Source organism: Martes martes, assembly GCF_963455335.1.
Source record: "Martes martes genome assembly, chromosome: 5".
In the NCBI taxonomy this organism is placed as follows: domain Eukaryota; kingdom Metazoa; phylum Chordata; class Mammalia; order Carnivora; family Mustelidae; genus Martes; species Martes martes.
The window spans coordinates 68,833,044-68,857,732 of NC_137892.1; the positions used below are offsets into that span (position 1 = coordinate 68,833,044).

The 24,689-nt window shown below is 41.1% G+C and overlaps 1 protein-coding gene across 2 annotated transcripts in view; it reads right to left on the bottom strand.

Annotated features, from left to right (window-relative positions):
* The window catches only part of MCCC2 (methylcrotonyl-CoA carboxylase subunit 2), a 67,227-nt gene that overhangs the window by 38,264 nt on the left and 4,274 nt on the right, over positions 1-24,689 (bottom strand). For both annotated transcript variants that reach the window (XM_080803639.1, XM_080803638.1), the window contains exons 2-6: positions 20,291-20,357; positions 17,745-17,829; positions 14,436-14,537; positions 5,878-6,005; positions 4,047-4,159 (exon numbers count right to left, since the gene is read on the bottom strand). In XM_080803639.1, coding sequence (XP_080659765.1) covers positions 4,047-4,159; positions 5,878-6,005; positions 14,436-14,537; positions 17,745-17,829; positions 20,291-20,357 — 495 coding nt within the window. The remainder of the gene's footprint in view (positions 1-4,046; positions 4,160-5,877; positions 6,006-14,435; positions 14,538-17,744; positions 17,830-20,290; positions 20,358-24,689) is intronic.

The window sequence follows — 24,689 nt, forward strand, 5'->3', positions numbered from 1 at the left end:
TAAAAATTAATGGTATGTGAGACCTAAAGAAGACAAAGGTCCCACCTCCAAAGAGAATTAGAAGTCCCCCACTTTTGAAGCGAAAGGGAGCCACTATCTGGAAAATAAAAGAAGCGTGTCCCCAAGATCATCAAGACATCGGGCATGGATTGCAGAGAGCCCAGATTGCATGAGCCTCTAAGCAAGACCACAGGTCACCAGTATAAAAAGTCTTTGAACGTCAAAAACAAAAAACAGGTCCTAAAGCATACCAGAGAGAAAGGAAAGAGGAAACAAGATAGTACCGAGGCAGGTATTTCCTGTAACTGTCTCCTACCTGAGAGCAATAACAAACATTTTCAACCTTCTAGGTCTGTAGGAAGCTGTCCATATCTTGACCGCTACAACAGAGACATGAGAGATATGATTGAGACAACATCTCTGAGAGACATCTCTGAGAAACAACAGAGATATGATTGTCCAAAGACGTACAACTTAGAAATAAGTGGGTAAGTGGATTTACATGGGCAAGGATACTAACATTAAAAACCAACCTTGGAGAGGAAAGCAGGAACTGAATAAGTAAGGAAGCTAGTGCTCCCTATCAAAAGGCACACATAACGGGCCTCCCTCTTTCTTCTGGGCTGTCGACATGCCATCCAGACTGAGGAAGACCCAGAGACTCCGGGGCCACGTGAGCTACAGCCACAGCCACATCAGCAAGCATGCAGGAGGCCGGGGTCATGCTGATGGCATGTGTCACCACAAGATCACCTCAGACATGTATCACCCAGGTTATCCTGGGGATATAAAAATGAGGAAGAAATATATATAAATCATACACACACACACACACACACACACACATAAAATATATCTAAGATCTATATTTTAAACCTGAAATGATTAGGTAGGGGGAAAAGCAGAGAAGAGACAGGATGACATCACAGTCTGAATCCTAGGGAGAAGACCAGAGCAAACAGGAGCAGTAAAAAACAGGTCAGTAAAAAAGCGAGCGTCTTCAAAGTCTAGTTTGAGCCTGTAAGTACTAACTGGAAATCCATGTAGATGGCTGAAACGCCCAAGGGTAAGCAGAGGTGCAGTGGGAGGTCGGGAAAGATCACGGAGATTAAAGTATGTCATGAGGGTTTATGCAACCATTAAGGACAAGTTCCTGGGTGGGGTTGGGAGGATTACATGGAGAGAGTGGGGGAATATGGAAAAGCCAGAGGCAGGAAGCCTAAAGAGGATTTCAGGGAAGGGAACAAATGACAAGACCAAGGGGTCATACGGAGTGGGAATCTGGTCTGTAGGAGGCCAGCAGGACCTCCAAGGACAGTGGGTTTTTATGGAGATTGAGCAGTCAGGAACAGAGGCCCTGGGACAGTTCTTGAAGAGTTTGCTGATTCGGGGAAGGAGAGAAGCTTCAGGGAACAGGAGAAGCTAGAAAACGTCCTTTTCTTTTGTCATTGTTTTCGGTGCTTTTTCTTTTTCCTTTAAAAACAGAAGTCAGATGCCTGGGGTGCTCAGTCAGTTAAGCATCTGCCTTCAGCTCAGGTCATGATCCCGGGGTCCTGGGATTGAGCCCCACATCAGGCTCCCTGCTCAGCAGGGATCCTGCTTCTCCCTCTCCCTATGCCACTCCCCCTGCCTGTGCTCTTCTGCTTGCTCTCTGTCAAAATAAATAAAAATATTTAAAAAGAAAAAAAAATTTAAAAAGAAAAATGGAAGTTATTGGCTGTGAGAAAAAAGAAAGTGGTTAAAAAATATTAACATGAGAGGGAGGAAAGGGATAGATGAAGAGTTACAAAGGAGGGGTTGGCATGAGGATTATAAATGTTAAGTTTAGCTTTGGAAGTAAAGAGGGACAGTTGTCTGTGGGCTAAAAGAAGGCGAAGTCGCAGTGTGTTCAGTACAACAGTGCTCACACACAGTCTGATTTCTCCAGTGAAGTATGAAGCAACAGCTTAATTGCAGACGTGGCGTTTGGAGTCCACTTACTGGGGAAAAGATCGGAGTAAGCGCTACAGAAACTGGTAGCAGCTAGAAATTTTCTCCAATTCCCAGAGGGTCATAAGAACAGAGGAAGGTAAACCTTTCCCCCTAAACTTCCTACTGGAGTGAAATAGAAAAAAGATATGCTAAAAGAAGTGGCTACGTTAAGGAAATATTGATGTTGAAACTTTTAAGAGACAAAAATAAAATAGGAAAAGGGAAAGCATTCTAATGCCCTTCCCACATTTTAGATTTTTTTTTAATCATAGGCACATACAGCTTATTCAAAAATATGGACACTTTTAATTTTTAAAAGACCTGTTTTTCAAAGCACTTTAAGGTTTAGGTTCCATGGGGCCAGAGCCTCTACCTGGTTTTATTTACCAACATAGTGCTTGGTTTACAGAAGGTCCTCCATCAATATTTGTTACATGTTGACTGTTAAAAACTACACGAACAGAAAGAGCAAAGAATAAGCATGCAAGATGACAGGTCTATAGAGGGCTGAATGATGGACCCCCAAAAATATACCCACACCTGAATCCCTAGAACCTTTGATTATGACCTTATTTGGAAAAGGAGTCTCCGCAGATTCCACAGATGTAATGAAGGTAAGGATCTTCAGATAAGATCATTCTGGATTATATGGGCAGGCCCAAAATCCAATGACAAGTATGCTTGTGAGAGAGAGAAGAGAAGACACAGCCACAGACACAGGGCAGAAGGAAGACAAGCTAGAGATAAGAGTCACAGAGCCATGAGCCAAAGGAACACCTAGAGCCAGGAGAAACCAACAGGGGCAAGGAACAGAGCCTGCCTTAAAGCCTTCTGAGAGAGCCCGGCATGGTTCCCACATGGATTTCAGACTTCCAGCCTCCAGAACTTGAGAGAAGAAATTTCTGTCATGTTCAGCCCCCCACCCCCACCCCATGTGCAGCAATTTGTTATGACAGCCCTAGGAAACTAATACAAGGTTAGTACAACTATACAAATTATACCACAAATTAATATGGGCTGGTTTCCCCTATTAAACAAAAGATCACAGTAAAAACTTCATACCAGGTCATGGAAGGACCTCTGTGCAAAAGTGAGCAAAGCTGAAGTTTCTATTTAGAGAAATAAAGCATAGATGGTCAAAGTCACTACATAACCATAAGTTATACAGTAAGTAGTAACTGTTTCGATAAAAAATAAAGATAAGATACAATAATTGCAAGTGAAGGCTAATTCATTAAAATATTACCAAAACACCACAAACTTAAGAAATCCAGTAACAAAACATAAACGAAGGAGAAGCATCAATATTATGAAATATTTCAAACATGCCAAAAAAAAGAATACAGAATAACAAAAAATAAATATCCTAACACCCAGTCTTAAGAAATCCTGACATTTGGCCAAATTCACTTCAGATTTTTTTTTTAAAGAAATAAAACATTTCAGGTACTGTGAAGCCTCCTGCCTGACCCCTTCCTCCCACCTCCCACCTCGAAGGTAACCACTGTTCTAAAGCTGAGTATATTATTCCCATGCACCTGTTTAAGACATAAGTAATAGATTGTTTGATGTATTTAACAATTACAAACAAAGCAGGTGACTATGGGTTTATTCTACTATTACTTTTACTCAACTTATTTTCTGAGACTTCTTTATGTTGATGCACGCAATTCTAGTTCATTCATTTTAACAGCTAAAAATCATATTATTCATCTCCCAATAATGGCCACTTAGGTTGTTTGTTAACTTTTGCTATGTCAATGCTACAACAATCTCCCTTGCACCTGTCTCTTCATATAGCCAGCAAAGTGCGTCAGAACATAGTCCTAAAAAAGCAATTACTCATTGCCCTTTCTTTTAAGAAACTCTTTCTTTGGTGAACAGCCTTTAGGACAATATAAAACTATGCCCATAATGAAGAGAATAATCTGACTACAGATAATTTTAAGGCACTTTCTGTGGCGGAAAAACCTAAATTCTATATTAAGTTCCGTTTTAAGTCATCTCAGAGCACCTAGTTAGCAATGGCATTTGGAACAAAAAGCAGTAAGTACATTTCATTAATGAGAAATTACCTGTGCAATATTTTGAGAAGACATAATCGCCTGGTTATAAAAAATACGGCCAAAGTGATCTCGATCTGGAAATATTTCTGCTTGTCGAGGTAAGTTTGCTCCTCCTGAATCAACTGAAGACAAGGGAATTAACAGAAGTAAGTACACTTGAATGAACAAAATAGCCGGCACACAGAGAGACTTTTATCAGTGAAACAGTTCTTAATCACCTTCACAAAAAACTTGCCCTACTGTTCTAAACTATTCTACAGCATCTTTTTCAAGTCCCCCAACACAGCCAAAAAATTCACTGTTTTCCTCAGATCCATTAGGGTCCCCTTCCAGTGCCAAATTCCACTTGAAATGTTTAGGACATTCTCTCTTTGAGGACAAGCTAAAGCCCCAGAAACACCATAAATTCTTAATCAGTTCAGCTAAAAACAAAAAAACAAAAAAACGTGTCTTTCCCTCTTTTAAATCAATACAAAACCATCTACAGAATTCATGTGACAATTCATCACGGACTGCCTGGAGGACTGTTTTTACTGCAGAGGGGAGTAGGGGCTACGAACGTCCGTTGAATTCGGAACAGAGCTTGCTGACTTCAGAGCTCTGTGATGACTGGTGTGTTTCCTAGCCTTCTATGCCTCGCCTTTCTCACCTGTGAAATGAAGGGGACAACAGTAGCTCTCCCAGGGAGCTGTTCCTGGGATGACATGAAATAAGGTATGTAAGTACTCAGAGTTCAGCACAGTGTGAGTGCACAGAGCAGTGTTATGAAAATTCAGCTAGTCCCATGCCTACTGCTCTTGCCTACATCCATTAAGTCTTTCATTGTTCTTTAATACATGACATCCTGTCTCCAATTCATTCAAGCTTGCCCAAGACAGGGATAACATCATACTCTTTCTTCACTCCATCCCCTATGGTGTTTGGCACAGCACCTGTAAGCAGTAGGGCCCCGCTGGCTATTTTCCTCATGTGCGAAAAAAGTTCACATTGTGAGTCAAACAGGTAAATTCACTTTTGCAGGAAAAAAAAATCTCTACATCAGTACCTGTTTAAATACCGCACCAGCAATATATGTATGGTGGCATTTCACCAAACTAAACCAATATCCAGGCAGTGCCAATTTTTTTTTAAAGACTTTATTTATTTATTTGACAGAGATAGAGAGAGAGATCACAAGCCAGCAGAGCAGCAGACAGAGAGAAAGGGGGAGAAGCAGGCTCCCCGCTGAGCAGAGAACCTGATGCAGGGCTTGATCCCAGGACCCTGAGATCATGACCTGAGCCAAAGGCAGAGGCTTAACCCACTGAGCCACCCAGGTGTCTCAAGGCAGCGCCAATTTTAAACTGCCTTGCTTTTATGTTCCTTTTGAAGTATCCTTAGACTTAAACATTACTTTAATTTCAAATATAAATATACTTTCATAAAGAATTAAATTTCTTTAAATTGCATTTGTTGGAATTATTCATAAGCATTTACAAAGTACTTAGCACTCAAGAGATCCATAAATATCAGCTATTATTTTTCCATAGTTTGAGCTCATTAGGTCCAGACAAAAAGAAAATACACAGAAGGAAAAAATCCACACCCATGTAGAGAAAAAAAACTGGCATACATGAAAACACTATCAGAGGTAGTTACTCCTCAGGGATATTATTATAGGTAGTTTTTGTTTACTTTTTCTTCCAGAGTTTTTAGCAAAGAACGTGTATTTCTTTTGTAATTATAGGAAAAACTAACAACAGTTTTTAAAAAACCCATTGATAATGTCATATACAGCCTTCTAAACAGTATTGTATTCTCCCAGCTAAAAATTGTTCATTTTATGACTCTCGTGACTTGCCCAAGTAGATGCAGGGGAGTCTGTTTTGCATTGCAATTTCCTGCGCCCGTAAATGTTTCTTCACAGTCACTGGGTAGTAGGTACCTCCTTTGATGGTGGCATCATTGGCAACAATAATGCATTCCACTCTGAAAGGCAGAAATGTCATTATAAAGAGAGTATGAGAGACTTCTTCAAAGTTCAAAGGCCAATTACGTCTCATTACAAGACACTCCAATACAACCTTTAACTTCTAGTACATTTCACCAATAACAGGCATTAGCAGACAATCTCAAAACAAGTGTTAATCACAGTTCACATACTCACTTATGTAATATAAAATCATCACTGTGAACATCTTTACAAACTCATACTTAATTTTTAAAGAGTCCTCAGTCCTGGGGGCACCTGGGTGGCTCAGTCAGTTAAGCGTCTGCCTCTGGCTCAGGTCATGATCTCGGGGTCCTGGGATCAAGCCCCACTGCCTCACCCTGAAGGTCGGGGCCTGATTTGACACTTGAGTGAACAACAGTGTGCTCTTTACCAAATTTAATCTTCTTTATGTTTATGATATTATTATATTTTAAGATTTTACTTTTAATTACTCTCTACACCCAACGTGGGGCTCGAACTTATAACCCCAAGACCAAGAGTCATACTGCTCCACCAACTGAGCCAGCCAGGCACCCCAATTTATGATATTTTTTAAAAATCTCACTTTATATTCCTTATAATTCTAAAAAATAAGCCACTAAATCCCTCCTGAAAATAAACTAGGGAAGAGCCTCAGAACAGCGGCCCCAGATAGTCTGGGCTGCTCGCATTAAGGGATGTGGCCAGCAGTGCTCACAAGAAAAAGGGGCTTATCTCCTTACAGCATCCATTTTATGGCTAGGAAGCACCTTTCCACATTACAGGTAGCATTTTAGAGTGGAATGCCAATTCTTCATGACTTTGGTGAACAAATCAGACTTCAAAGGAATTTCAGTTTATGGCAGGTTATTGGGGCTATGATCTCACACCCCCAGAGTCTATTTGTCCTCCCCTGCCCTGGGGGTGCTGCCCTAGAAAAGCTTACGAAGCTCTGATACTGGGGACACCTGGGTGCCTCAGTCAGTTAAGCGTCTGCTTTCAGCTCAGGTCATGATCCCGGGGTCCCGGGATCGAGTCCCTCATTGGGCTCCCTGATCAGCAAGGAGTCTTCTTCATCCTCTCCCTCTGCCCCTCTGCTCTGCTTGTGCTCTCTCTTGCACACGCTCTATCTCAAATAAATAAAATCTTTAAAAAAAAAAAAAGAAAGAAAGAAAGAAAAAGAAAAAAAGAAGCTCAAACACTGGAAAGGGACTATGGAGCCAGAAAAGCTATGGTGAAATTCTGGCTCTGCTGCTTGCTAGACATGTGACCTTCCACAAGAGACAGAGCCACTTGCCTATTAAAAGGTCAGAGACATGTTACAGAATGAAAAATAAAATAAGACCACAGAAAGACTGCATTGTACATCTATTAGTTCTGCCTACCTAGAATCTATCATTTTGGCAACGGAATTCAACTTTCTTTTAAGAAAATGCCTCTTATTGGGGCGCCTGGGTGGCTCAGTGGTTTAAGCCTCTGCCTTCGGCTTGGGTCATGGTCTCAGGGTCCTGGGATCGAGCCCCGCATTGGACTCTCTGCTCAGTGGGGAGCCTGCTCCCCCCCCCTGCCTGCCTCTCTGCCTACTTCTGATTTCTCTCTGTCAAATAAATAAAATCTTTAAAAAAATACTTTAAAAAAAAAAAAAAGAAAAGAAAATGCCTCTTACCTAACCCATGTGGTCCAAGTGGGACTGACCCCAAAGCCTATCTTCAAAGGTGCACACAGGAAGCAGGGCTTTCTTCTGTGTCCACACTGTGGCTCAAGAATGGGCTTGGACCCCAAGGCTAACCCCATAGGAGCTCCAGGTGCACCACTCTGCCCACATCCCCACACGTCTACCAACCAGGAAGCTCTCAGAACCCAGTCCTCTCGGGTTTTATGTAGGCTTCACTGCACAGCCACGACTGACTAATTCAGTGGCCACCGTCTGATTCAACCTCCAGCTCCTCTCCCCTCCCCACAGGTGGGGACTGGGGAAGTAGGTAGAACAGAAAAGTTCCAACCCTCTAATCACATGGTCAGTTCTCCTAACAATCAGCCATGGCCTTGGTTGGGAGTTCACTGATATAACAAAAGACACCATGACCATTCTCAACACTTCCAAAGGTTTGGGGAGCTGTTGAACCAGGAATTGTGGACAAAGACCAAATATATATGAGAAATAAATTTTGCTCATGTAAATGATCATGTAGATAGACCAAATCTATCTATCTTACAAAACACAGTATTACAGTAATACAATATATAATTTTTATGGTATTATTAGCACTACAGAACAACATATAATAAGACAAGGTAAAATATATAACTAAAAAAAGTAATTGTGATGGTGCTAGGTCAAGATACAATGGTCAAACAAAGAAATGGAAAAATATTCCATGCTCATGGGTTGGAAGAACAAATATTGTGAAAATGTCTATTCTACCTAAAGCAATCTACACATTTAATGCAATCCCTATCAAAATCCCATCCATTTTTTTAAAGAAATAGAACAAATAATCCTAAAATTTATATGGAACCAGAAAAGACCTCGAATAGCCAAAGGAATATTGAAAAAGAAAGCCAAAGTCGGTGGCATCACAATTCCAGACTTCAAGCTCTATTACAATGCTGTCATCATCAAGACAGTATGGTACTGGCACAAAAACAGACATATAGATCAATGGAACAGAATAGAGAGCCCAGAAATAGACCCTCAACTCTATGGTCAACTAATCTTTGACAAAGCAAGAAGGAATGTCCAATGGAAAAAAGACAGCCTCTTCAACAAATGGTGCTGGGAAAATTGGACAGCCACATGCAGAAAAATGAAATTGGACTATTTCCTTACACCACACACGAAAATAGACTCAAAATGGATGAAGGACCTCAATGTGAGAAAGGAATCCATCAAAATCCTTGAGGAGAATGCAGGCAGCAACCTCTTTGACCTCAACCGCAGCAACTTCTTCCTAGGAACATCGCCAAAGGCAACAGAAGCAAGGGCAAAAATGAACTATTGAGATTTCATCAAGATCAAAAGCTTTTGCACAGCAAAGGAAACAGTCAACAAAACCAAAAGACAACTGACAGAATGGGAGAAGATATTTGCAAACGACATATCAGATAAAGGGCTAGTATCCAAAATCTATAAAGAGCTTAGCAAACTCAACACCCAAAGAACAAATAATCCAATCAAGAAATGGGCAGAGGACATGAACAGACATTTCTGCAAAGAAGACATCCAGATGGCCAACAGACACATGAAAAAATGCTCCACATCACTCGGCATCAGGGAAATACAAATCAAAACCACAATGAGATACCACCTCACACCAGTCAGAATGGCTAAAATTAACAAGTCAAGAAATGACAGATGCTGGCGAGGATGCGGAGAGAGGGGAACCCTCCTACACTGCTGGTGGGAATGCAAGCTGGTGCAACCACTCTGGAAAACAGTGTGGAGGTTCCTCAAAAAACTGAAAATAGAGCTACCCTATGCCCCAGCAATTGCACTACTGGGTATATATCCTAAAGATACAAACGTGGTGCTCCGAAGGGGCACGTGCACCCGAATGTTTATAGCAGCAATGTCCACAATAGCCAAACTGTGGAAAGAACCTAGATGTCCATCAACAGATGAATGGATAAAGAAGATGTGGTATATATACACAATGGAATACTATGCAGCTATCAAAAGAAATGAAATCTTGCCATTTGCGACAACGTGGATGGAACTAGAGGGTATTATGCTTAGCGAAATAAGTCAATCGGAGAAAGACAACTATCATATGATCTCTTTGATATGAGGAAGTGGAGATGCAATGTGAGGGGGTTGGGGGGAGGTAGGAAAAGAAAAAATGAAAAGATGGGATTGGAAGGGAGACAAACCATAAAAGACTCAATCTCAAAAAACAGACTGAGGGTTGCTGGGGGGAGGAGGGACAGGAGAAGGTGGTGGGGATATGGACATTGGGGAGGGTATGTAACGATGAGTGCTGTGAAATGTGTAAACCTGGCGATTCACAGACATGTACCCCTAGGGATAAAAATACATTATATGTTTATTTAAAAAAAAAAGATACAATGGTCAAGGGATGGTAAAAATAACAGTAACAGACCATACTAACATGGCACTTACAATGTACTTGGTGTTCTTTTAAGGCTTTAGATACAGGAGGTGTCCCATTTTACAGATGGGGAAACAGGCACAGTTAAGTAACTAGCCCAAGGGTACCACCCAACAAGTGGTAAAACCAGCAAATGGCTTAAATACAGGCCCTGAAGCAAAAGTGAGTTTAATGCATCCACAGAGCAGTGAGACCAGAATGGCTAAAGTGTTAAGTACAAAGGTAAGGTGAGGAGAGCAGGCAGGGACCATACCCTACAGCCCATGGTGAAAAAACATGAGTTTTGCCAGAAAGAAAGACTAAAGGTCCATTACTGTGTAGCCAGTTACATTTTAGGCAAGGAGTCCTTGCTTAGTTTAAGCTGGTTTATAAATTCCATACAATAGTCTCATTACATTTCTTGGGGTCTGTTCAGAACTGACCATGGAACCTCTTATCAATATACCCATCATGACTCAAAAATATACAGAAGAGCAGTAAGAGTATAAACATTTTTAGTGACTTAGCAAATGGTTCTGGCTCTGAAGAGATTCCACATTGCCGGAACAGACCTTCAACTTGCCACCTACAAGTGCCTGTCTACTCTCAGTGGCAAGAGGATCACCTGTACTGTACATCTCTTAAGGAATGGTGGTATTTCTCTTCCTTGTTTCTTCCTCTTGTTTCACAATAACCCTCTCTGGTAGCTACTATGATCATTCCAAAGTCATGAATCACATTCTCCAGATGAAAAAAAACAAGGTACTGAGTGGTCAAGCAATTTGCTAAAGGTTAAACAGCTATAAAATGCTGAAGCCAGGATTCTAATTGAGGCTGACTACTACTGAACCCATACAATTCCTACGTGCAATTCAATTTCCTTCCACGCTGAGAACTTTATAAACTGAGAACAAGGCACAAAGAGAGAAAATGAAAATGAAAAATATAAAAGCATAAATAAGAATAAAATATTAGTATATGCACAGGAAAGGTGGAAAGGCAAGCTCCAACATGGGGGCCATCATTATCACTGAGATATAATTAATTATAACTATCCTACTTAAGTAGCTTATTTAGTGATTACGAATTTAGTTTAGCTCTGCATTAAGTTTATCCTTTTTTATTTTTTTATTAACATGTAATGTATTATTTGTTTCAGGGGTACAGGTCTATGATTTATCAGTCTTACACAATTTACAATGCTCACCATAGCACACACCCTCCTCAATGTCCATAACCCCGCCACCCCGTCCCTCCCACCCCACCCCCCCCAGCAATCCTCAGTTTCCTGAGATTAAGAGTCTCTTATGGTTTGTCTCCCCCTCTGGTTTTGTCTGGTTTCATTTTTTCCTCTCTTTCCCTTTGATCTTCTGCCTTGTTTCTCAAATTCCACATATCAATTATGTTATATAATTGTCTTTTTCTGATTGACTTATTTCACTAAGCATAATACTCTCCAGTTCCATCCATATTGTTGCAAATGGTAAAATTTCATTTTTTTCACAGCTGAGTAGTGTTCCACTGTATATATATACCACATCTTCTTTATCCATTCATCTGTTGATGGACAACTAAGTTCTTTCCACAGTTTGGCTATTGTGGACATTGCTGCTATAAACATTCGGGTGCATGTGCCCCTTCCGATCACTACGTTTGTATCTTTAGGGTAAATACCCAGTAGTGCCAATTGCTGGGGCATAGGGTAGCTCTATTTTCAACTTTTTGAGGAACCTCCATACTGTTTTCCATAGTAGCTGTACCAGCTTGTATCCCCACCAACACTGTAGGAGGGTTCCCCTTTCTCCGCATCCTCGCCAACATCTATCGCTTCCTGACTTGTTAATTTTAGCCATTCTGACTGGTGTGAGGTGGATCTCATTGTAGTTTTGGGTTTTTTTTTAAGATTTTATTTATTTATTTATTTGACAGAGAGAGAAGTCACAAGTAGGCAGAGAGGCAGACATAGGGAGAGGGGGGAGCAGGCTCCCTGCCAAGCAGAGAGCCTGATGCAGGGCTCGATCCTAGGACCCTGAGATCATGACCTGAGCCGAAGGCAGAAGCTTAACCCACTGAGCCACCTAGGCGCCCCTCACTGTAGTTTTGATTTGTATTTCCCTGATGCCAAGTGATGTTGAGCACTTTTTCATGTGTCTGTTGGCCACCTGGATATCTTCTTTGCAGAAATGTCTGTTCCTGTCCTCTGTCCATTTCTTGATTGGATTATTTGTTCCTTGGGTGTTGAGTTTGATAAGTTCTTTATAGATCTTGGATACTAGCCCTTTATCTGATATGTCATTTGCAAATATCTTCCCCCATTCTGTCCCTTATCTTTGGTTTTGTTGACTGTTTGCTGTGCAAAAGCTTTTTATCTTAATGAAATCCTAGTAGTTCATTTTTGCCTTTACTTTCCTTGCCTTTAGTGATGTTTCTAGGAAGAAGTTGCTGTGGCTGGGGTCGAAGAGGTTGCTGCCTGTGTTCTCTTCAAGATTTTGATGGATTCCTGTCTCACATTGAGATCTTTCATCCATTTTGAGTCTATTTTTGTGTGTGGTGTAAGGAAATGGTCCAGTTTCATTCTTCTACATGTGGCCGTCCAATTTTCTCAGCACCATTTGTTGAAGAGACTTTTTTCCATTGGACATTCTTTCCTGCTTTGTCGAAGATTAGTTGACCATAGAGTTGAGGGTCCATTGCTGGGCTCTCTATTCTGTTCCATTCATCTATGTATTTGTTTTTATGCCAGTACCATACCGTCCCGATGATTATAGCTTTGTAATAGAGCTTAAAGTCCAGAACTGTGATGCCACCAGCTCTGCTTTTCTTTTTCAACATTCCTCTGGCTATTCAGGGTCTTTTCTGGTTCTATACAAATTTTAGGATTATTTGTTCCATGTCTGTGAAAAAAGTTGATGGTATTTTGATAGGGATTGCTATATTAAATGTGTAGATTGCTCTAGGTAGCATAGACATTTTTCACAATATTGGAATGTTTTTCCATTTCTTTTTGTCTTCCTCAATTTCTTTCACGAGTATTCTATAGTTTTCTGAGTACAGAGATTCCTTACCTCATTGTTAGATTTACTCCTAGGTATCTTATGGTTTCAGGTGCAATTGTAAATGGGATCAACTTCTTAATTTCTCTTTCCTCTGTCTTGTTATTAGCGTATAGAAAAGCAACTATTTCTGTGCATTGATTATCCTTTTTTTTAAAGGTTTATTTTTAAGCATCCACTATGACTCCAAAAAAAAATGTCTTCACACTGGGTGAATATTAAGCAAATCATAGCTGGCAAAGAGTTGTGGAGGAGTATTGGGGGTACAAGAAGGAAAAAGTGACGATGACTAATGGCTACAGGTGCACTGCAGGCACAAATCATGGGCAGAAGGTGGAGGAACACACACTATAAACCATCATGTGAGTCAAATGCAACTCAGAGTCCAATCACCTAAGGACCCAGCAAAGTTTTGCCAGTGACTTGATCTTAGGCAAGTTATTTACCTTGTTAAGCAGGCTTCTTTACCTGCCTAATGGTGATGATGACTGTAATACCCATTCTCACAGAGCTGTGGTAATGATTAAAACAACTAATCAGTGGGAAGTGTTTACTAAAATGCCTGGTGTGCTAACCTGAGATGGTAAATGTGAGGCCATACATACACATACACAAGTAAATTGAACTTCCACCAATTAAGATTTCCTAAGTCTAGAGTGGTTCTCAAATGTTACCATTTGAAAGAAGGGCTTCTTTAAAAACACTGGTTGCTGGGCCCCAACCTCAAAATTTGATTTTTCTTTTTTTTTTTTTTTTTAAGTAGGCTCTAAGCCCAGCATGGAGCTCAGTGTGGGGCCCGAACTCAAGACACTGAGATCAAGACCTGAACTGAGATCAAGAGTAGGGAACTTGACTGACTGTGCCACCCAGGTGCCCCTGATTTGGTTACTTTGTAGGAAGACCTAGTCATCTACATTTCTAATAAGTTCTCAGGTGATGCTGAGGCTACCTGGAAAGCACACTTGCAGAAAGACTCCTCTAAGACACTGGATTTCATCCTAGATGTGCAAGAGACCACCTACGGAGCCTTGAAAAATGACATAAGCCAAGCCCACACCTGTAGTCTGATTAAGCAAGAAGGTTTGGATTCAAGCCCCAGGATTTATGCTGTGGCTTTTTCCCCCACTTCCATCTTTGTTTTTAAAGCTCTACAGATAAATCTGATACGTGTTGGGGTAGGAAGCCTCAGTCCTAAATAACACAAACAGCATAAAACTGCACATTCATCCGCATAGCAGTGGGTGGTGGCCCGTGCCTGTCACTCTTCTTCCTGACCCACATTATTGAGTGTAAGTAGAATACTCACCCTGATACTCTCCCAATGCCTGTAATAATGCCACCAGCGGGGACCTCCTCATTCGCGTATAACTGGTAACCTGCAAACTGAGATAATTCCAGAAATGGAGATCTGAAGGGAAAAAAGGATATTGCTTGAATTAAAGTCACTCAAAAAAAAAAGAAAGAAAGAAAGAAAAAAAGAAAGCATACTTAAACAGCTAAACATGAAAAAGATTAATGAGCCAATGTTTCAAGTATGCATGCTATATATATATATATATATCCTACAAAAAAAATATTTAACCAAAATCTAGCATGGATATTTTGAGGAATTACATGTTATAGCCACACAATAGAACACTAGGAACCTATTTTAAGAGATGTTGTACAAATGTGCTTATTAGTAGAGAAAGAGACCAGCACCTAACACTAATGTAAGCCCCCACCCTATGCCAGGCTCTCTTTTAGGAGCTCCAGAAACCTAATTCATTTGTTCCTCAGAACCACCTCCTGAGGTGGATCCTATTATGATCCCCACTGACTGATGAGGAAACTAAAACACAGAAATTAAGTCACTTGTCTAAGGTCACACAACTAGTAAGTGGCAGAGCTGGGTTTTAATAAGCAGTCTAATCCCAGGGATCAGGCTACTCACCACAGTATTTTTACTCTACCTTTCACTTACTTAAATGTTCAAGATCCAGTAAGTGGGGAAAAAAGGTGGTACAAAACACCATCTTTAGTATGATTCTGTTTCTCTTGTAAAAAAAAAAAAAAAAAATGTGTCTAAGGGGCGCCTGGGTGGCTCAGTCAGTTAAGCATCCAACTCGTAGTTTTGGCTCAGATCACAATCTCAGGGTCATGAGACTGATTCCCGAGGCAGCTCTCCGCTCAGCAGGGAGTCTGCCTCCCCGGCTCTCTCCCACTGCCCTCTCCCCCTCCCCCTGCTCATGCTCTCACTTTCAACTAAATATATAAATCTTTTTTTAAAAAATGTCTCATACGGGGGTGCCTGAGTGGCTCAGTCAGTTGGGCCACTGCCTTCGGCTCAGGTCATGATCCCAGGGTCCTGGGATCAAGTCCTGCATAGGGCTCCTTGCTCAGCAGGGTGCCTGCTTCTCTCTCTACCTCTGCCTGCTGCTCTGCCTGCTTGAGCGTTCACGTGCGCTCTCTCTCGCTCTCTGACAAATAAATAAATAAATAAAATCTTTTAAAAAAAAAGTCTCATACATATATGCACAAGAACATTCTAGAAGGATATATACTTTGTATTAACAGTGTTTGTCTCCAGAATGGGGGTACATGTCGTAAGAAATACTTTTGGAGTCCTTGTTCCCTTCTCTCCACCTGCACTCCCGGTCTCCCACTCCAATCCTTCAGGAAACCCCGGTGGGTTAGCTGTTCTTGACAACAAGCCTAGAACCTGACATTCGCATCACCTCCACTACTACCACCCTAGTCCAAGTCACTGGCATATCTCCCTTGAATCATTGCCACATCCCTGTAACTCCTCGTGGTGCTTCCACCCTTGCTGCCACCAGTCTACTCACAACATAGCAGCTAGAATGACTCTTTTCAAATGTAAGTCAGATAGATCATAAGGCTCCTGTTCAAAGCCCTACAAAATCTCCTCACTTCTGGATAAAAGCCAAAATTCTCACACTGACCCAAAAAGTCTTATGGAACTGAACCCCATCTCTACTACTCTCCCCTTCATGCCTTCTTCCCCCTAATACACTGGCACCTGTGGTTCTTGGGCATATCAATACATTCTGCACATTCCCACCTCAGGGCCTTTGCACTGGCCATTCCTTCTGTCCATAACACTCTTTTACCAGTATTTTCAAGGCTCTCTCTCTTCACTCTTTCAATTTTTTTGCTAAGATGTACCTTTTCAATGAGGCCTACTCTAATTACCTTATTTAAAACTACAACTTGTGGGGAACCTGGGTGGCTCAGTCATTCAGTGTCTGCCTTCACCTCAGGTCATGATCCCAGGGTCCGGGGATCGAGCCCTGCATCGGGCTCCCTGCTTGGAAGGAAGCCTGCTTCTCCCTCTCCCACTCCCCCTGCTTGTGTTCCCTCTCTGGCTGTGTCTCTCTCTGCCAAATAAATAAATAAATAAATAAAATCTTTAAATAAATAAATAAATAAATAAAACTACACTTGACTCTCATCTTCTCCCTTACTCTGGTCTTCCTTTTTTTTTTTTTTTTCCTGGTCTTCCTTTTTTCCAATAACATTTATCACCTAATATACCATATCATTTAACACATTTATCATTTATTTTCTATCTCCTCCTGCTACAATGTAAACTCCAGCTGAGCAAGGACCTTTGTCTGTTTTGTTCACTGATGTATCACTATCACCTAGAACAGGGCCTGACACTTAGTAGCCTCTCAATAAAGATTTGCTGTTGGATATACAGAAGTTGCACTGTTCTTCTAGGCTTTAACTTATATAGTCAAATACTGCCAACTCAGTCTTGGGAAGGACCATCTTTGTACTTTTCTTGCTAAGATTGAATTATGCCTGTACCTGCTTCCCTCCTTCCCTAGACTTTTCCATTCTGCATTCTCAGATCACTTTCTCCTTTTTTATTTATGGCCAAAACATTTGTAGAGCTACAAAATGGTATCCATTCTTATTATGAGATAGTGCGAATTTTACCTAAAAGTCTTTTTTTTTTTTAAGATTTATTTATTTGACAGACAGAGATCACAAGTAGGCAGAGAGGCAGGCAGAGAGAGAGGAGGAAGCAGGCTCCCTGCTGACCAGAGAGCCCGATGCGGGGCTCGATCCCAGGACCCTAGGATGATGACCTGAGCCGAAGGCAGAGGCTTTAACCCACTGAGCCACCCAGGCCCCCCCTAAAAGTCTTTAACACTTTGTGGTTCTAAAATTACTGTCAACAATAAACATAACCCTAGAAGTAGTCCTTCCTTCAATATTTTTAGTGTTTCCCCCTAGATGTAAAAGCATTCCTTTATAAGGCCTAACTTATAGAGAAGCCAACTTCTCTAGAATATAGATTACTCCTATGGAAGAACCACCAAGAGCTCTGATTAATGGCTATGTGGCCTATACATTGTGCAGAAGGTCCCAGTGATTTAAGGGCTTTTTGAAACTATTAATTATGACTATAATTTATACTCTTTCGCTTACCTGATGAAACTTTGTTCTTTGTATAAATAAAATATGCATATGTAAAAAAATAATAAAAATAAAAAAGATTTGTTGTTGAATCTTAGGGTAAGAACAAATCATTTATTTATAAAACTGTCTAAGAAAGTACCACAGACTAGAGAAGCTGAGGTAGTACTTGGGCTATACGAACCCTGGGTCTATAAGACCGTCCACTCTTTCTCTGGCTAAAAGTTTTCCTCTTGATTTGTGGAGTTGTCGGGCTTTCTCATTGCCTCCTAAGATAAAAACACGATTAGGTTAGATTGATACCATGTAAGATCTCCAATTAATTTAAGGCTAGAAAGACATAAAATAGTCCAAAATATACTGCTTTTAAAAGTTGAATGTATCTTCTGAGAAACAACCAATTTTCAGATCGTTCACTCAACTTACAGGCTTTATTTTCTGAAGTAAATAAACTAGAATTTTTAAAAAATCGGTCCCTGATTTCATAGCATATTGTACATTTTCTGAATTCAATGGTAATACTTAAATAACCTAGTATCTTCTCTGCAACTCATATGCTGTAAATACTGCCTCACCTCCACACCTTCATTAAGCACCTGCCACAAATACCTAGTACTCCGCTACATACTACGTGAAATCTGAAAAACTCCTACCTTCATTTGGGCCAGGTGAAAACACTACTTTGCAAGACTTACCTAAATGTAAGCGACCCCAAACTTTTTATCCCGTCTCCAAAGGGGAGAGAGTTGCACACCTAATATATCAATTAAAAAGTCCAGTTTTGTTAGCATCTTCGCTCAGGTTGTCTTTGATGTTTCCGGATGTTGTTCTAGACCGAGACAATCACAGTAGCTGAAGAGTCCACGAGGTCCCCAGATAAGGCTGTTTGAGGCACGCAGCACGCCAAACCTCCCCAAGACTGACGGCTGCCCAGCTCGGTATCTCAGGATTGATAACCCACTCTCAGCAAGCCAAGGTATCAGATCAGAAACAGAAGGATCACACGGTACCTTCATATGTTTAGTTTTCACTGCTGGAAAACTAAACTTAGTATGTTTAGTTTGACAAATTTCACAGTAAAATGCTCTCGAGCTAATGAAGTGTTCAGCTACCTAAGAAAGCTATTTCTCTGGGGGGTTTTTTAGGTGAGAAAACAAGTTCTTGTCTATTTCAAACAAGCTTCCCAGTATTATTTTTCAAACCAGGCCTCTGTACTCTCTCCAAGGGGATTTTTTTTTTCTGAAGGGATGGATGGTGTATTTCTAAAATTATATCTGCCTTAAGCTTACCAAGAAAATTTTATCCTCGGGCATTTAAACTAGCCTGTCCTGTGACAGGACACCTGGGCAGCTTGTTGGGTTAAGTGTCTGCCTTAGGCTCAGGTCATGATCTCACAGTCCTGGGATCAAGTCCTGCATCAGGGCTCTTTGCTCAGCGGGGAGCCTGCTTCTCCCTCTGCCTGTTGCTCCCCCTGCTTGTGTTCTCTCTCTCTCTGACAAATAAAATCTTTAAAAATAAATAAATAAATAAACTAGCCTAGGATATGTGGGCTATGAAACAATGTGACACTGCACATTAGTTTTCCAAGATTATTCTTAAAGATTCTGTGCTATCTCCATTCCCACAAACTCTGAAACAGAAAAGCCTGTTCCTTCAGTCTCGTATACCATATGGCACTGATTCTAATACACACATTCTGTTCACATTTTAACATCCCTGAAGTCAGGAAGCATTTTACAGTTTAAAGGATCTTTCCATCTCTGTCACCTGGGGACAGCACAACACATCTGTCTGCCTCTGCCTGCATAGCACAAATGTCACTTCAACTGTGCTACATGCAAGATGAACTACATGCATCGAGTTAACTTCCATTTTAAAATGTCTTCAGGGTGCCTGGGTGGCTCATTCGGTTAAGTGTCTGCCTTCAGGTCATGATCCCATGATCCCATGATCCGTCCTGGGGTCTAGCTCTGCATCAGGCTCCCTGCTCAGCAGGAAGCATGCTTCTCCCTCTGCCCCCACCCCCACTCATGCGCTCTCTCTCTTTTTCTCTCCCACAAAAATAAATAAAATCTTAAAAAAATAATAGTAAAATAAAAATAGAATCTTATTTTGGAAATGGCTTTCAGTTCAAGCCACCTGGCCTTTTAAAGTAAACTGTCACACTGATCAATCACAGTAGAATTCAATGTGGTATTTGTTTATACATTAATATTTTACATGCCCCACATCATGCAATTTCTTCCAAGCAAAAGGATGTCTATTATTCCACAACTTAAAAACAGAAAATAATGACAGTCTGCAGAGTTCTTAGGAAATCTCATTTAATTAGCACTAAACCCACACAGAAATTATTTCCAAGTTATATAACAAAGCAGAAAATGCATAATTATGCAAAATTAGTATATAGGATAAATATAACTAACGAACAGAAAATGTTTCAGTTGCTCCAGGCAAAACAAAAATTTCAGTGGATGCTGTGGCTAAAATAAAACGGGAAGAAGCAATGCTTTAAAAATTGACGAATCTGAAATTTTACTGTTTCCCAGATAGTTGGCAGTGCTTAGGAGCAGAAAAACTGGCCAAGAGGAAAAAATAAAATGTCAGCACACCAACAAATACACAGTCTTGAAGAATCAAAGCCTTCTGCTACTAGTTTCTCCTAAAACCAGCAACTATCAAGGATGAACTTCATTAACAGCATAAAATGAAGAATAAATGAGTGTTTACCTAATTTTATTTTCTGTGCTCGTTCACGGAGTTGATTTACTAGTGCTTTCATCTGCTCATAGTTTTCCTAAAACAGAAACAAAGAAAGGGAGAGTAATATTAGAAAGCAATTATCTTGTTGGGTTTTTTTTAGCCAAAGTAAGGGTTGATGAGAATATCCCATGCCAACCCCATGTGGCTTCACGTGGGGTCACCCCCCACCCATGTGGCCTCTGGGCTGCGTCACTCCATCGGATAGAAAAGATGAATTCCTGCCTGTCCATCTTTGCCCAAGCTGCTCTTCCTGCCTTCCCTCTCTGGTCCAAGTATTCAAATCTCACCCCTCTTTAAAGCATCGATTGTTTAAAAAAAAAAAAAAAAAAGCACAGATTGTGTTCTGTCTCCTCTCTAACCCCATTTCTGGTCACTCCTACTCATTTTAGGATCTTTCTTATGTAAGCATCAATTGAACTTCACTGATTTCTATTTGTTTCCCCATTTTAAGGAATATAAGCCCTTTGAGAGCCTGAATGCCATCTTACTTTTTGTGTCCCACCAATCCCTGCCCCAAGGAGTTTCTAACCCATGCAGAAATACTTGCTTACTGACAAATTACACTTATAAGCAGAGCCCAGGGAAAACAGTGGGTCCCCTTCTGTTTAAAAAGGAACAAAACTCTATGTTTGCATGTCTTCAAAAATGCTCTAGAGTAATACATAGGAAAATATAAACTGTGAGAGGTGGGAAAAGGGTAGAGGGCCTAACTTTTTGCCATTCTGTCAATTCTGTCTGATCAGTTCATTACTTTAGACCAATAAGTAGCGAGTTATTTTTGAAAATTCAGAGTTGACTCAACTAACACATATTGCTCCCCACAATGTCTTTAACATCTCTGATTTAATTCCCTTTCCATGACACAATATAGCTTTCCAGATGCTCAAAATTAGATGAATTTATAGTCTTTATAGTAGAACTCCAGTATTTCTTATTTTCTACAGCTCTAAGAGCTCCCACCGTCAAGGTTTCTGCTACATTCTCCTGCTCTGCAAAATCCAGAAAACAATAAAGAGAGAAGCAGCATACTGTTAGGAAAAGAACCTTTGCCCTGGAGTAGGGAGGTCCCAATCACTGTCTAGTAGCCCTGTGACAACTTCCCTTTGAGGCCCACCAAGCCCTGTCCAAGGGCAGACAACCTGCGAGGAACAAACTCCAGAATCTGCCTAGAACATTGTTTCTCAACCTCGGCTGGACACTGGAATCACTGGGAAGCTTTGAAAAATAAAAATAAAATAAAATACAAATAACCCCCCAGAAAGCCTGATGTCATTGGTTGCAGCATGGCCTGGGTATGGCACTTTGAAAGTTCCCCAAGGATTCAAATGTCCAACCAAAAACAGAGAAACGCTGGCTCACAGTCTCCATGCCTGAGCTCCACTCTAGACAAATTGGAAACCTACCAAAAAGGGGGGTTGGTAACAGGCAAAGAGGTCTTTTATCACCAGAACTTTTTCAGATTACTGCAGTGTTTGCTCATATTAATAGCATGAGGCAGTGGAATCCAAGAATTTGTTCTTCCATTAAGCCCAGGTTACAGATTTTTACTCACATTTAGCAAATTCAGAAACTCCTAACCTTACTAATTGCCTCGGCCAGAAACAAAGCTCTGGCCCAGAGGACGTCTGTTCAGCCCATCACCAAGAGGTGGCATTAGAGCAACGTGTGTATCACCACTTGAAGTACATGAGGACATTTTCAGCAGCCTTTCAAAACAGGGAGCTACCTACCTCGGTACTGAGAGCCTCCTGGGCTGAGAATGAGTCCTAGGAAGCAGGGGCTGTGTTCTGAACTCCTTTGTCATCAAAAGAACTAGGAGAGGGGTTTTGTAAGGGAAAGGCCTCCTCGCATAAACAAAACGGGGAGGCGGAGTTGGTGGCCGGCTCCCATCGGAAGCCAAAGGCCATCTTCTCTGTGGGGCTCTCTCACCTCACCCTGGGCTTCAGCTGCCACCTGGGGGCTCAGAGATGGGTGCTACTCTGGCTTCAGGCCCTGGGCTCTGTCTACCTGCTGCTCAATGCACAGGGTGAGGAAAAGATCTGATTACTGTGTTGCTAAGTGGAAAGGAAAGGTAATTTCCCTGCACAGGCAAAGTTATTTTTTGCTTGCTTTTTGCTTCAAGTCTATCTTGTCAACTTCTACCTTTATTCTAAGGTTCAAAATCTCAAAAGCCACCTCAGAGGTGGCTTAGTGTTTCAGAGACCTTCTTTTTTTTTTTTTTTTTTTTTTAAAGTAAGCTCTAGGTCCAATGTAGGGCTCAAACTCATGACCCCAGAGATCAAGAGTCGCGTGCTGTACTGACTGAACCAGCCAAGTACACCTCAGAAACCCTGACCTTAAGAATCTCCATGGAGGGGCACCTGGGTAGCTCAGTGGGTTAATCCTCTGCCTTCAGCTCAGGTCATGATCTCAGGGTCCTGGGATACAGCCCCGCATCAGGCTCTCTGGTCAGCGGGGAGCCTGCTTCCTCCTCTCTCGCTGCCTGCCTACTTGTGATCTCTCTCTCTCTCTATGAAATAAATAAAATCTTTAAAAAAAAAAAAAAAAAAAGAATCCCCATGCATGGTGAAGCGCCTTCATCAGGGTAGGCAGACTTCCCAAATGCTCCATTGTTTGGAATTCCATTTTGTCTCTCTGCCACTCTCTCAGCTCATCCATTTCTCCAATTCACGGAATGACTGATTCTGTGGTTTTTAAGAGGATTTGCTCATTTTGAGTTTAAGGCATTTCTGGAAAGGAACCTCATCCAAACTGTTAGCCCTTGAACTCTTCACTTTCAAGTAATTGGATTAAAAGATAATCTGAAAAATGCTCTGAGGGAAAAGAGAGGCCACACATATTGTCCCACGTGACTACAAGTTCAATAAAAGGCATTTAATGTGGCACCTGGGTGGCACAGTGGGTTAAGCATCCAACACAGTTTCTGCTCAGGTAATGATCTCAGGGTTCTAAAATTAAGCCCAGCATTAGGCATGCTGGGCATGGAGCCTGCTTATGATTCTCTCCATTTAAGAAATGAAACAGATGAACATAGGGGAACAGAGGGAAAAATAAAATAACATGAAATCAGGGAGGGAGACAAACTGTAAGAGACTCTTAATTATAGGGAACAACCTGAGGGTTGCTAGAGGGGAGGTAGGCGGGGGGATGGGGTAACTGGGTGATGGGCATTAAGGGGGGTACTTGATGTAATGCGCATTGGGTGTTGTATGTAACTGATGAATCATTAAACTCTACCTCTGAAACCAACAATATACTATATGTCAATTAACTGATTTTAAATTTAAAAAATAAAAATTTAAAACAGATTCTTTCTCTCCCTCTCCCTCTGCCCTGCCCCACCCCCCCCCATTCTCTCTCTCTCTCTAACATAAATGAAAGAATGAATGAATAAAAGGAATTTAGTGCCAATGGGGGGGAAATGTGAATACCTACTAACACAGCAAGGCATGTGAAAGGTTAACACATTTACCTGGGAATAATCCTATTTTGTTAGTTTAAAATTGATGAAGAAAAAAAAAGAAAGTTTTTTTTTTCCAGTGACATTATATGGGGCTAATTCTCAAGGAAGTCCATCCACTCATTATGAAATACTATCTTCTGCTCAGTCCTGCTTAGCTCAATAGCACTTAGATACAAATAGACAGGTTACAGGACAGCAAAGTGAAGAGATAGGGGTTTCACTAACATTTTCAGCTCCCCTTAAATGGGGTTTGTCATTGTTGTTAATGGAAAAAAGCTGTGTACCTGGGTGGCTCAGTCAGTTAAGCATCTGCCTTTGGCTCAGGTTATGATCTCAGGATCCTGGGATCAAGCCCCAAACCAGGCTCCCTGCTCAGCAAGGAGTCTACTTCTCCTTCTCCCATCCCCCTACCCCCACTCATGCTCATGCTCTCTCTCTCTCTCAAATAAATAAATAAAGTCTTTACAAAAAAAAAAAAGGAAAAGGAAAGAAAGTTAACTTTCTTCCATGGAAATTTTCAAATACATATAAAAACAAGAAGACTATCGGGACACCTGGGTGGCTCAGCTGGGTTAAGGCTCTGCCTTCGGCTCAGGTCATGATCTGAGGGTCCTGGGATCGGCCCACATCAGGCTCTCTGCTCAGCAGGGAGCCTGCTTCCCCCTCCCCCTCTGCCTGCCTCTCTGCCTACTTGTGATCTCTCTCTCTCTCTTTAAATCTTTAAAAAAAAAAAAAAAAAAAGAGCAAGACTAGCATAATGAAATGTAGCCAATGTCCTTCAACAATTAATTATCCATATATGGCCAAAGTCGTTTCCTTCTTGCTCCCCACCCTGAATTATTTTGAAGAAAATCCCAGACATAGCACTCCATCTGTAGCCAGTATTTCCAAATCTCCAAAAGA